This window comes from Passer montanus, unplaced genomic scaffold (genome assembly GCF_014805655.1).
Source record: "Passer montanus isolate IOZ18808 unplaced genomic scaffold, ASM1480565v1 scaffold21, whole genome shotgun sequence".
Taxonomy (NCBI): Eukaryota; Metazoa; Chordata; class Aves; order Passeriformes; family Passeridae; genus Passer; species Passer montanus.
Genome location: NW_024366703.1, coordinates 1,799,036 through 1,812,961, shown reverse-complemented (window position 1 = coordinate 1,812,961; position 13,926 = coordinate 1,799,036). Strand labels below are relative to the sequence as shown.

The window sequence follows — 13,926 nt, the reverse complement described above, 5'->3', positions numbered from 1 at the left end:
CAGTTTAATTATAGTTTGGGTATAATAATATCCATGTTAAACAGCATGACTTTCTATTTCATTGGATACCTCCTTGTTCCTGTGTTTTGAGAGATGGAAAACAGAAATGGAGACGTGAATGGAAGAACAAAAGTCTGCATTTGCTATCTCCTGTGCTCCTATCCCAAACACTGAGTCCTAGGCACCATAATGTTATTAGCAGATGTGGCACAATTTGAGGTGTTATTCCAGGAAATAGTGCCAGAAATTCTGGTGGCATCTCAGCCATTTAGAAGCGGATTTGTCTTGCTCACCAGTTAGCATTGTGGGCAGGCTCTCCCTCACCTGCAGCCTGCTGTGTTCACCACAAGGGAAAAGAGGATAATAAGAGAGTGAAGAATATTGAGGACATCATTTGTACCTTGGGTTTAAGGATTTCCATCACTTTCTAAATATTCTTTAGCGTGCTTTAAATACTGTCTGTTGTATTGGCTGGGCTTCTGGTGTCTAGCTGTGCAGTACCATGCTACTCAGGGTATATCTTAAACAGCTAAGGAGAACCTTACCATCTTGCCAGTCATAGAATATTTTGAGTTGGAAGGGATTCAGTAGGATCATCAAAGTCCCAGCTTCTGGCCTTGCACATGACAGCTCGAAGGATCCCACCATGTTCAAGAACTGAAGCTTTTGATCCTGGTACTCCCTTCACTTATAGTGAGAAGCACTCTTTTTTCAGGAGTGGGCAAGGGGTGGGCCACTAAGTTCAGGTGAATGTGCTCTATGCAGTGACCACAGACATTTTAACAGCTGAAGCAGATGAGCAGCTGCAGATGAGGTTTTTTTTGTTGAGTTTTTTATTTCCTGCAGAGGGAGAAAACTTAGCTAATAGTAATGAAATTGCTCAGAAGCCTGGTGTAAGGTTTTTGTGTGGTGACTGCTGCAGATCTGCAGTCACATGAGTGCATTTTGTGAATGGAGTGGCTGCCTGACCTCTGTGTAACTGCACAGGGCATTGCATGGTAAGCGTTTTTGTTAATGACAGGCTTCTTACCCTGAGAGCGAAAGCTGAGTGGGGGTGAGTGTTTTCCTGCAAGTAAAGTGCCTGGGTATTGGTTCACATGTAGGGAGTTGTAGTCCCTTCCTCTGCCAGTTATTCAGCTGAGCTATTAATTCAGGCAACTTCTCTGTAAAGAGCTAAAGCAGAGGCAGCAAGCACCAAAAAACCCACGCGGGTCAAGGAGTGTAGCTTTTCCTAAGCTTTGTTAGACTTTCCAGCATGTCCCAGAGCTGTGGAGGTAGTCTCAGAGCATTCTGAGGCTACTGTGGGGAAATGTTCCCCTCCAAAACTAGGTTTCTGCTTCTGTTGCTTTGAAAGCAGATGGGAGGCCAGACCAGGGCACCAGTTTGCCTGCAGCACAGTAATATTGCCTGTATCAGGAAGGATCCAAAGTGTGGCATGCAGACAGCAACTGTTGCTCAGCTTTTCCAGCTATCTAGAATAGATCTGACAAGCAATTAGAGCATGAATATATTACAGAGCCGATGGGGGATGCCTTTGTTAAAACTTGTGACCCGTACTTAGCTGCTGTTTACGTTGGCGGCTTCTTCGAGGGTGGGCAAGACCCTACCTGCCTGTCTTTCTCCTCTCCCCTTCCCTGCGCTGAGCGAGCCGGGGAGCTCTGCATCTCATTGGATATTTCAAATGCTTTCTGCACAAGTCATAATTAATGCCGAGTTGTGGAGCTAAGACCAGATGTGCTGCCGAGATTATCTCCCAGGGCAGATCGGCTGCTCTGTGCTCTGTAGCGCTGGGTGAATGGAAAGCTGCCAGTGCTGGGACTCAGAATGTGTCTGATGCCTGAAGTCAGGACTTTCTTTCTCTGCCGCTCCTGCTGTCTGACACTGCCTGGTTTCTGCTTGAAGCTCAGCGCCTGTCATGTAGCGGAGTGCTGCACAAGAACGAGAGGTAGGAGATGATTTTCCAGAGTTTGGATTTGTTATGGTTTTCTTTTGCTAGAGAAAAAACAGATATTTAAGTGCAGCCTGAGACAGAGGCTAAGAATCTAAAATAGGAGCTGACTCTGCAAAGGGGGAAGGAGTGGGAAAGACACAGTCTGTGGCCAAAAATACTACTGGATACCAAGAGATCATGTGAAGATAGTTCTGGGGAGAGGTGTTTCTTTTTCATATGTACAGAATATTTAAATGGATATGTATGGATGGGAGCCATCAGCTTCTAGTGTATGGACACTGCTCTTTCTGGGAACGGGGTCAGAGGACACCAAGTTGTACCACAGACCCATCTGTGTGACTCTGGAAAAGTTGTGTTGTCAATTTTTCTTGATTCCTAATCATCTTTTGCTTCGTCTCTTTCCCCCTATTCTTGCATTCTTTTGCTGGTTGAATTGCTTAGTTGAGGACTATCTTTTTTAAGTACATATGGCTCCTACCATGAAACTCGTTTTTCTGTTGCTGCTGCAGTAATTCACGTAGTCTGTGCTTGGGTGGGCTAGGGGAGGGGAAGCAAGTTAAAGATTTGTGTGTGTTTTGTGCTGTGGAAACACGTGCATTTCTGAATGTCTGCCCGTGATTTTTTCTCAGTTGCTTTCATGTGTGAGAGGGACAGATAAATGGGAACTTAAGCATGAAAGTGGGAAGGTAAAAGCAGGCACTTACCTGTGCAGGTGAGCACGTACACAATCTTTATATCCATAAACTGCCTGTCTGTGAGGCACCACATGCGTGCGCGGGTGTGTGTGCTGTTGTAGAGCAGCATCCAGGTGTAAGCCTGATTATCTTCCCACACATCTTTTAACGTGTGTGGAATAAGCTGCACATACAGCTGACGTAGGTGTGCCTGGACTTTTCACATTTTAAGCAGATGCGGAGTCCTTAGTCCTCCGTATGAAGAAAATCTACTCAAAAACTGACTTTATCTCTGTCTTTAGTTTATTTTGGTTGAACTCAGAGCCTATGATGAGGAAAAATGTAGCAGAGAGCATATATTTTCCTGCCCACTGCATGTCTGGACAGCATAGCTGAATGTATAGGCTTTGTATGCCTGGAGCTGGTGGGTGAGCTGTTCAGGCCAGGACAGAGAGCCTGTCTGTGTCTTAGTCAGTACATCATTCCTGGCTTGCTTTTTCCACAAAGAGTCACCTAAATCTTTAAAAAACAGAGGCAGCTTGTTGGAGTAGAGGAAAGAAATTCTGTAGCTCTGCTAGCTCATTTTTTTAGTATCTCTTGAATCTTGTTGAGATTAAGGATGTGGTTCCAGGCATGCTGGAGTTTTTTTCTGCTTTGAAATCAAACAAAAGGGCCTAGCTATAGATAAGGGTATGAGAAAGTTAACCCTTAGGTTGCTAGTAAACATTTGGCTTTATTTCCAGCTTAACACTGTCTGGAGTGTGACCGGATGGCACTGGCTCCCCTTCTTTAGAATGAAGAAAAAAACTTTAATGTCTTCCAGCGGGATCATCAAATGGAGTGAAGCGCTGCCAAGTGCAGTCTGAGCTGCAGGGCCCAGTGATTAAAAACAGCCCTGTGCCTTGAGGAGCCGGCAGATGAGGCTGTGTGTGACTGGCTCCACATTGCTCCTCCTTGCAAGGCAGGGCAGTCCCTGTCCAAACTGGAGATGTTGTCATATACAGGGAATTTCAGGCACATTTAACTACACCACTTTTACAAGGTCTGAGACCTGACAGAAATGAGATGAATGATACAGGGCCACGGAACCCCAGTTCCTCAGTTTGCCCTGTGTGGCTCTGGGAGGCTGAAGTAGGCGCATCTGCTAAGTCTGTTGCCAGTGTCACTGAGAGGGTCCAAATGATAATTATCCCAAACTTCATCAAGCAGATGCCCAGACTTCAAGCCTGGAGCTGTCAGCATCTCAAGCTTCCCTTTGACAGAACCTTTCCAGCCCCATTCCATAAATAGCTCTTAGATTGTTCTTTCTATGAACCTTTACACTATATTTCCTTTCTAAGCTGTGGACAAGTTCTGCAGCCACTGAACAGATGATCAGTTTCTCCAAGGCCAACTTTTCAGTCCCACTAACTACAACTCATGCGCTTTTTCTCTCTTAACACCAACCATAGTGCTCTTACTGCCAAAAGACTCAGCCTGGGTGCAGTCTTTCTTCTGAGCAGCATCTCTGGTGGCCCTTGTCTATGGCTCAGGGAAAAAAAAAAAAAAGTATGATAGAGAAAAAGAAAAACCATGGAACGCAGTTTAACTGAAAAATGTAACAAAGGAAAATCACAGTTAGCAAAAGACTTAGCTTGGGTGAAATATTTTTTCTGAGCAATGTTTGGTGATCCATTCTAATGCTTCCCTGGAAAATTAGGGTTCAGTTTCAAGGAAGAACAAAAGGCATAGATCTGCAACTGGAGTTGGGTCAGAGTGGGGCTGCCAAACCTGGGTGGGAGGCAGCTGAGAGAGCTCATTTCACCCCAGCAATGACGTGAGTCCTCTTCCCACTAAAACTTACCTGTACAGACTGTGTGATCTTACTAGCACAGCCCTTCAGCAGACACTGAAGGGCTGTGTTAGTAAGAAGAAGAAACCCATGCTTGTTCCAGCTCCTTTCACTCATCCTGTGATAGGTAGATCATCACTTTCCTTGGTCATCTTTGTTTCATGCCTGGTTTTTCTTGTTACTTATTTGTAATGGTTTGAAGGGAGGTGAAGAATACTGCAATATCGGAATATTTCAATGCCTTTATTTCCTCCAAAGATTGTTGTTTGTATCAAGGAGAAAATCATTACTGACTTTGTGTGAGGAGGAAAGACGGGATCCCCTGCATCTGGCTGTGCAGGAGACACCCCCAGTGATGGTGATACTGTGTTTGTGAAGGGTCCATCTGCTGCTCCACTGACTCTCAAAGGAGATCACTCTTCTATCTCTGTAGCCTTAGCATCACATTCCTTAATCTCTGTGTCACTGGTCTCTATTTGACTGTAGTCCTCTTGTCTCCAGAAGTCACTCACTGTAGATTGCACCTACAGAAAAGCTATTGCTGTTGTGATCCAAGCTGACTGTGAAGGCAAGGACTGATGTTGCCTGAAATGTGTTAGAGATGTTGCTGATCACAGGCCAGTCAAGGCTGGGGAAAAGTAGATTGTGTTCAGTGGAGATTATGCATGCACTTGTTCTGCTTGTGCTTGCTTATGTGTGTGTCTGACACTGCCTTTGTCCTTGATCTGAGTTCAGTGTGGAACATCAGAACATGAGCTTATAGAAGAACATTGTACATGTGCTTTATGCCTGGGTAATGCAGAGCATTTACCTCTTTCCCAGAGTTTTCTCTAGACAGACCCATTAGGAAACAGATTCAGCAAGTAGGGATTTCAGAAAAGAGGGCTGCTATTGCCCTGACATGTGCAACATCCTGACCCCCCTGAATTTATATGTCTTGCATCTGGAAAAGTGGACAACATGTATCATTTTAAGGAAATAGATATGCCCCATCATGACAGCAGGGATTACATAATGGGATTATAAAGCAATCCATGCAAAAGCAGAGATTCCCTTTCCTAGAAACTGACTTCAGAAGCACCCAACTCAGTGAAAACTCAGAGAGATTAGAAATAAGAACTGGTAAAACCTTTACTCTGCCATAAACCCAGTATATACAGTGATAAAGACAATTCACTCCCATGCTCCGGGGCATGCTCTCCTGCCAGGATGAGGGAATTTCCTTTGAGACTTTTCATGGCCCTCCAGCTTTGATACTGTAATGCAGTTGTGTAGGCTGTAGTGTAAGGAAAGTTTCTGTCTTCTGATGTATAACAAACACTCAGGGAAAGGAAATTTGGCTTCAGGATTCTTCTTGCAACTTTTATTCAATGAGTTGAACTTGATAATGAGAGGTTTGTTTCACTGAGGGCTCAGCAGGCTTGGACTGAATATAGAAAGCAGGTATGGTTTGATATGGTGTCTCCTATGAAGAGCAGAGATGGATGGTTAGGGAGTGTCTTACCAGGAGTTACCAGCCTCTCATGAATATAGCACTAAAAAAAAAAAAAAAGAAAAAGAAAAAGAAAGAAAAAAGACAAAAAAAAGACATGGTCACTAGTGGGAGAAGGTAAGTGAGCCTTCAGAAATTACCAAATTCCCTGGCTGGTGTGAGCACATACATGCAAGTATTAAACACTGCTTCTGGCTATTGAGTGTGAAACAGTGTGACTCCTATATTGCATGCTGCTTTTTTTTTCAGACCTGTAGGTTTAATTGAGTGCTGTATGAATGATCTAAAGATCCTTGATACCTATAGAAAACTTCTTGTAGTTTTGAGAAATCCCTGAATAGAATTTCCTATCTGCACTGATCTGGTTTAGTCTGAAATTCTGGGAGTAGATTCTGGTATTCCCTCACTGAATTTTTATTGCCAAACGTTATTAACTTGGATACTCTGTTCTCTTACTCCACCAAACATTGTAGGGTGCTAGAATTAGAGTTTCAGAACTCGACTCAGTGCCAGTCCCTTTAGATGGAGCAGTCTCCTCGTGGTAGGGATTGATTAAGATCTCTGGCTTATACAGCCCTAGCCCCTTCTGTGTTGCCAAAAAATCTGATGCCAGACAAGTGGCATTCAGCAGCTGGTATTGGCCAGGAACTCCATGCTCCCCAAAGAAATAGAGTCTCCCAGGATATGGAAGACTCTCACAATATCCAGTTTTAATGTTGACAGCTGTACTCTGCTGTATTAGCAGTGCTGTGTTTGCAATCCCTAGTGGGATTGCTGCCTGTTGGGCTGGCCAGCTGCAAACTAGTGGAGGGCAGCTGTGTGACAGCCTAAGCAGTGGGTGCATGCAGCAAGCACATGTGTCCCATAGTCAATGTAGCCTTTGTTTTGGTCTTCTTGGGATGGAAGATGCAATGAAAGTACAATTACTTAATCTAAATCCAGCACAGCTGTGGACAACCATAAACATAACCTTAAGCCCACCTTCCTTGTATATGAGATGCAAACCAGCTTAGGGCAGAGGACAGTTTGAAGCACTGTTAAGCAGAAAAAAAAAATATTCATCATGTAATTCTTGTCTTTTAAAATAGCTTTATTCTTCAGGGTCTGTTAGTAACTGGACCTTCACAAAGGCTGCCCCCTCCATGTGAGAGCTTCCCTCCTTGTGTGCCCCAGGCAGGAGCTCAGGAAGAGTTTAAGCTGACTCCCAGATGTCTCTCTTGCTCTCTGCTGCCAGGGATCTTCGGGCAGCGCCTGGAGGACACGGTGCAGCACGAGAGGAAGTATGGCCAGCGCCTGGCCCCGCTGCTGGTGGAGCAGTGCGTGGATTTTATTCGGGAGCGAGGGCTCACGGAGGAGGGGCTCTTTCGGATGCCTGGACAAGCCAACCTTGTCAAAGATCTGCAGGATTCTTTTGACTGTGGGGAGAAACCCCTTTTTGACAGGTGAGTTGACATCACCACATTCAGGCTGGTGTATGTGTGACTTGTAAAATCTGCCAGGACTCTCCTTGCAGTGGCAATCCTAGCTTACATGCTCTTTCCACACCATCATTCTCTCTGTAGAAAACACTGATGGAGCTTTCTCCTGCATGATGGTGGGTGTGGAGGCCTTTATTCAGCTCACAGTGATAGAGCAGAGCTCATTGCTCTGTGTGGGGCTCCTCCAGTGTTTCAGCTTAAGTACATGTTGAATGAAAAGCATTGCTAGATTTAGGTGCAGCAAACTGAGCAGTTAGTGGTATCCCATCACAGAAATGGGTGTGACAGAGGTGAACTAGGTGACGTGCTGCTTTCAGATGTTGCATTCTCCCAGAAGATCTGCCTGGAGCAATATCCCAAGTCTTCCTTTGCCACCAGGTTTCAGAATCCTCACCACCATCTGACATGTTTTACCTGGCCGTTATGCCAGCAGCTGTTTTGTAGATGCTCAGCTTAATATTGGTTCCCATGGGAGGAGTGTCAGCCCTGTCTCTGAGCACTCCATCCAAGGGCAGCAAGGGAAGGGCAGCTCTCAGCTGTGCTGGCTCTACACTGGCCCTCAGGCAGTCAGATGATCAGAGAGATGAATGCTGTCAAGGCCTTCCAGCCAAAAGCTGTCCTTACCCTGTAACTAACATTTCAACCACTCTGTCATACATACATCCTGCCTGGAGTGAAGGTCAGCATTGTGCAAAGCTTAATAGTCCTTTTGTGAAATAGGGCTTGGCCCTAACAGAGACTTGAACTTGAGGGATATTTGGATCCAAGGGCCTTGTGTAGAGCTGGTCTGATCTCTATCACAGGTCCATAAATGAGATCGGATCTGGGATCTTGTCTTGGAGGCCTGGCACCATTTCTTGCTGGTACTCACTAGCCCAGATTTTCCAGGTGACACCACTGGTGTCTGGTGTATTACCAACACATTAACCTTGGGGGATTGCTTCCCCTGGACCTGCAGCCAGTCTCAACCTTGCCAATCCCTTCCCTTCTCTGCCTACCACTGCAGGAAGAGCTAGCACTGTCTCCTGCGTGGGCAGAAAAAGTGTTTGGTCTCATCTTGGGAAGTATCTCTTCAGAGTTTATTTGGAACATTCTTCTAATTCTTCCCTTCCCTCAGCTTCCCAGACCACCCATCCTCCTTTCTTTGATTCCTAACCACAAACAGTATTTGCTCCCTAAATGGAAGTGTCAAACATTTAGAAATATTTTCATGAAAAAATAAGTTTGAAATCATCAAATTGTCTCAGCTAATCTTTTCTTAAACAAAACCTTTGTATTTTTGACTGAATGTCTGGGTGTTCTAGCTCAGAATTAGAATTATCTTAATTCAGGGTTTACACTGTGGAACAGGAGTATCTACAGAAGAAATTAATTAGGAGTGAAAGTTTCAATTTCAGGTTTTACATTCGCCTTATCTAGCTTCATTGTTATGTAGATAAACCAAGCCTCCACCTGATATTTTTAAAGCAAAATACAATTGTACAATGGTTTGGATTGGAAGGGATCCTAAAGTTCATCTCCTTCAAGCCCCTTGCCATGGGCAGGGATACCTTCCACTAGATCACATTGCTCAGAGCCCATTCAACCTGGCTTTGAACACTTCCAGGGATGAGGCATCCACAGCAACCTCTTCCAGTACCTTACCCCAGCTCAGGTGCAGAAAGCACCTTTATTTCCACAGGTATTTGCACTGGCTAAATAGATCAGCCTCCCCTTTAAAAGAAGCACCAAGGCCTCCCCCGGAAGGAATGCCTGCCCTTTGGGTAGTCAGTGTGTAATGCAGCAACAAAGGGTTCAATGCAGAATCAAAGGAAGCAAGCCTGAAGTACCCAATTAGAGGAAAATTGAGGGTGTCCCAGTTGTTGCCTTTTGCTCTTTCCACCATGTCCCCGTACAGTCTGTCTTACACATCTGTAGTCACAGACAGCAGTAAGGGAGTGGCAGTGCCACTCTGGCTAAATGAAGTGCTTCTCCTCCTAGCAACCATAATTCTCTCTTTGTGTAACTATAACTTATCTCTGTATGGTCTGGGATACCTTGGCAGCAGAAGTGTGAAATCCTTATGCTTCTTTCCAAATCAGGTGCAGTGAAAGGAATATCCTTTCTTATTTCCCAGCTGCAGTCAGTGCTTTTAGACACCTTTTGTAACTACAGTGATATCCCAGGTGTTTATAGCCTGCCTGTCCCATGATGGATCATACCTTTGTGATGACTGCCAATTAAAATACATATTTTTAAAAGGCTTTCTTTTCCAATATTCTTATGAAAGGCCAGGTGTTGCTGTTTTGAAAGCCCCTATAGCAGTCAGCTCCTGTTGCAGTTTCATGCCACTGAGAGTCTGGCTGTATTTCACAGAGCATCGTGGATGAAACAGTTACTGCAGCCAGTGGCCCTGAAACTTTGTTCTGGTCTCTGCTTCTCAGTGATAGTAAAGCCACAATCCACAACTGAAACTCCACACTAAAGGAAAAAAAAAAAAAAAAGGGTACTGATCTCATTTGTAAAACACTATAAGCAACTGAAGAAAACCACTGTATGAAACTCTGATAGTCTTGAATATGATGGAGCTGTTGAATAGGAATAGCATTAGCAGGGTTAGGAGTGAGTGGTGTCTGCTGACAGTTTCCTGTTGTAGTTTTTCCAGTTTTCTTGTAGCTGTGTGTTCCAAAAAAGAAACATACTAAATAGAAGAGATTCAGCTTTTGGAGAGAAGAGAGGATTTGAAGCGCTCTTGCCCAATGTTCACTGATATATTTTTCTCACAATTCTTTCAAGACAGGGAGGGTAGGGAGGAGCTGGTGACAGAATCTGTTTAGAATTCCAACAGTCAAAACCTTTGAGGTCATCTGCAATGAGTAAAGGTGCTGTACCACAGGAAAATTGGAATGAGGGAGAGATACCCCCATACACCAGAAGCTGGGTAGCTGGAAAGGGTGATCATGGGATCTGACACCTCAACCCCAATTTTAAAGCAAAAAAGAAAGAAGAGGAAAAAGAAGTTCCTGGATTGAGAGAGAAAATAAAAGCTGATATCCTATCATAACAGATGGGCTAGGAAATTCCAGATACTACCAGCCAGGCAGCCATGCCAAAAGGCAATAGAGGACCTGGAGGAAATACAGTTTCCTCCATTTTATCTGAATGCTTGACCATGGGATGTGGGAGCCCAGCCCATCAGCTGTACATGTGTGCTGGCTGGGGACAGTATCAGCAAGGACCAGTGAGAGGCTCAGAGGCTGTGTTTCACAGAGCAGGGATGCATCTGTTGTCAGTGCTGTGTGATCACTGTGCACTTGTCTGGACTGTTCCTCACATTCCTGCTGCACACAAGCAGAGGAACCACAGTGTTGCCCTACCTTAAGCAGTATCATGGGCATATCCCTTCCCCTGCCTGTGTTACCTGAGGGGCATTTCTATCTTGACAGAATGGAGATTTCCCTTGTTCCCAGGCAGGCCAATGACTGGCAGAAGAGCTTCCTTCCATGTGCCTGCTTTGTCTTAAGAGGGACCTTGATGCACTCCCAACAAATGACATCAAGCTTTGAGGTAGTGTGGGTTTCTAAATTTCCTTCCCTCTTCTCTGTTGCAGCAACACGGATGTTCACACTGTGGCGTCCCTCCTGAAGCTTTACCTCCGAGAGCTGCCAGAGCCTGTCATCCCCTTTGCCAAATATGAAGACTTTCTTTCTTGTGGACAGCTACTCTCAAAAGATGAGGGAGAGGTCAGTGATCCTTCTAATCTGCCTCCTGAGAGGATGTTCCCAAGAATCAATGTAGTACAGGCTTTTTCCTCATCTCTTCAAACTTGATTTAAATTAATGAAGTCCTTGGGAACCTTTTCCTGAATTTTCCTGAAGCTGTGAATGGGGTGCTGTTATCACAGGCTGCTGCTTAAAAAAAAATGACAGTCTTGTAGCCTGGTGCTTCTTTCTTCAGAGCAAAGCTCTTGTGTAGCATAATTGGCAAGAGATGCAAGGTAGGAGGAAATCTGTGTTCATTTCCCAGCTTTGCTCACTCACTAATAAGCTGTATGGAGTCACTCCCTTTGTCTGTGTTTTCCATTTTATATATCAGAACAGTATATTCTCCTTCCTAAAGATTTTGGTGGATGAGACATTGATCAGTGCAATGGTCCTTGTATTTCTTAGAGGAAAGGCACTGTGAGAAGGCAAGCTATGATATTATCCTAGAATGGGGAATGGGGGGGGAAAAGCTGTGAATACTTTGCCAGAACCTTCTTACAATGTTCTTCTCTTTGGTTTCCAGGCAAGGGGAAGGGCTGACAAAAGCTACCAAGTCTGTGGCAGTCATGGAACAGGATCAATTACAATATGTTTGATTGATCTGTTTCATCCATATTGTGGCACTCCCTTAGCCCTTTGCAGATTGCAAAGGCACGTTAGATGTGGTCTGATGTGGGTGCCACCTTCTGGGACAGAAACTTAATGAGGCTGTTACTTGTTTCTTTGCTAAAAAGCAAAGGCCTAAGGGCTTGTAAGTTGTGGTCCACAGTTCTGTCCCTTTTCTGTGTGTGGTCTTGTCTTTGTCTCCGGTGGAATTTGTAAAAACTGTTCCTCACTGTGAGTCTGGGGTTCACTTTCAGTTCAAGTGGCAAAAGGCTCTGTGGAGATTGCCCTTTATGATGCCCACAGGAAGGTGCTTCTCTGCATGCATCAAATGTTTCATACATGGAAATATAAGTTTTTTTATGGTTAAAAGGCAAATAACACTCAAATAATGTAACCTCTAGTCAACTGTGAGAAAGCAAATTTCTGTGCATGACACAGCACGTTACCACACGTGGATATGTACTTGCATTCTGGACACAGCCACATCAGGGTGTCAGTGCACTAGTGTTGTATTTTAGTAGGTAGAAGTGCGTGTCTACTCCCTCCAAAACTTGCTCATTTTCTGCCTTATCCTTAGTGAACTCAGGCACCTCTGCAGGGTGCTGTGTTACAGACCCCACAGCGGTTATTTCACAAGAAACTGCAGCATTTCAAAGGCAGTGGAGCTGGTTTGATTTTGGTCGTAGGATGTGCAGACTGGGAAGTTTTGGATCCATTAAGCACTATTGCACAAGAGTAGAGACACTGCCAAATTGGGCAAACATAATTGTACATCACTGCTCACTCAGCTTATTAACTACGTTGTTTGCCTGATTTTGTCTGCACAGGCTGCAGCAGTTTGGGAAGCAGCATCTGATGTGAGCAAGGTCAGACTCAAATGACTTGTAGGGCAGAATTCTCTTTAGATTAGAAAGGCAATGAGGAGCACTAGGTAGCCAAAATGAGCACTTACAAAATACAGCACTGCTCATAGCACAGAGTTGTTTTGTTAAGGTGCTGTTGTAAACATGAGCAATTTTGGTTTTGTCAGGGAAACCTGGAACCTGAACGTGGGCTGTTTACCTTTTCAGAAAGGAAGGTGGAGTGCACACAGCAGGGGTGGAGAAGCTGTACGTGCACAGTAGCACGTGGAGCAGGATGCAGCACAAAGTCATACCTAGCCTATGGGGCCTGACTTGCCTCCCACATGGAAAATCCCCCTGCTCAGAAACGTGGTTTCATTGAAACCATGATTTCTAATGGTAAGCAGGGAATTTAAAAATCAAATGTTTTATTTTGTAAAGGTATTTTGAAACAAAAGGTAATTGTACTGGTTTAATTTAAAGTACTGTTTTGTTTTAATTTTTCTTTTGAAAGTTTTGAATGAGAGTTTTGGACTCTTAGTATAATTTTTGTTATGTATGGCCACCCTCACCTCATACCCAAAAAACCAGAACTGCCTACAGCAAAATAGCCTTTCAGATGAATTTGTAGGACCTGATGCTGCCACACTGAGACTATGGATAGGAATTATTGTGGTGATTATTAGCCTAGCTCCAGTACTGCCCAAAGTTTTTATTCAAAATGCTTTTCATCTTCATTCTGCACCCAGCTGTTCTCTGGTGTTTGAATGCAAACAGGGCTGTAACAGAGACCTTGGGTGGTGCTGAGGTCTCCAGGTATTTCAGCCCAACTGCAGCATAAGAAAATATTTTATTCTGATCCCAAGTGATTGGGAGGAGGGTTTGAAAATGTAGAGCAAGAGGGATCTTCAAAAGCCTAAAAACTCATTTGAGTCTGAGCTGCCTTTACAGGGTGGTATTTTAGCCTTCCCTGCTGCCTGTTCACTAGAGATGTACACAGCAGTTCAGTGGATTGAACACAGGTATTCGAGTTGGTTTTTTTTCAAGAGGCATCTGAATTTTTTATGAACATTTAAAGTGTTGCTAGTTTTCCAGCCAAACTAGAAGCTCTGAATTGGTGCTGATCTGTTACACACATTGCAAAATCCTTGTGTTTGGGATCGTTCATTGGAAAGCAGCATTTTCAAGGAGGTAAGAGTTATTTCTGCAAAATCCCATGATAAATAACAGTACGGTGCTGCTGTTGCTAGCTGGGCTGCAGACATTGGCAATGATCAGCACTGTTTGTTACTGCAGGGGCTTCAAGTTT

At 44.3% G+C, this 13,926-nt stretch overlaps 1 protein-coding gene across 6 annotated transcripts in view; it reads left to right on the top strand.

Annotated features, from left to right (window-relative positions):
* The window catches only part of ARHGAP22 (Rho GTPase activating protein 22), a 124,994-nt gene that overhangs the window by 99,832 nt on the left and 11,236 nt on the right, over positions 1-13,926 (top strand). For all 6 annotated transcript variants that reach the window (XM_039709433.1, XM_039709432.1, XM_039709431.1 and 3 more), the window contains 2 exons: positions 7,183-7,390; positions 11,016-11,148. In XM_039709433.1, the coding sequence (XP_039565367.1) occupies positions 7,183-7,390; positions 11,016-11,148 (341 nt within the window). The remainder of the gene's footprint in view (positions 1-7,182; positions 7,391-11,015; positions 11,149-13,926) is intronic.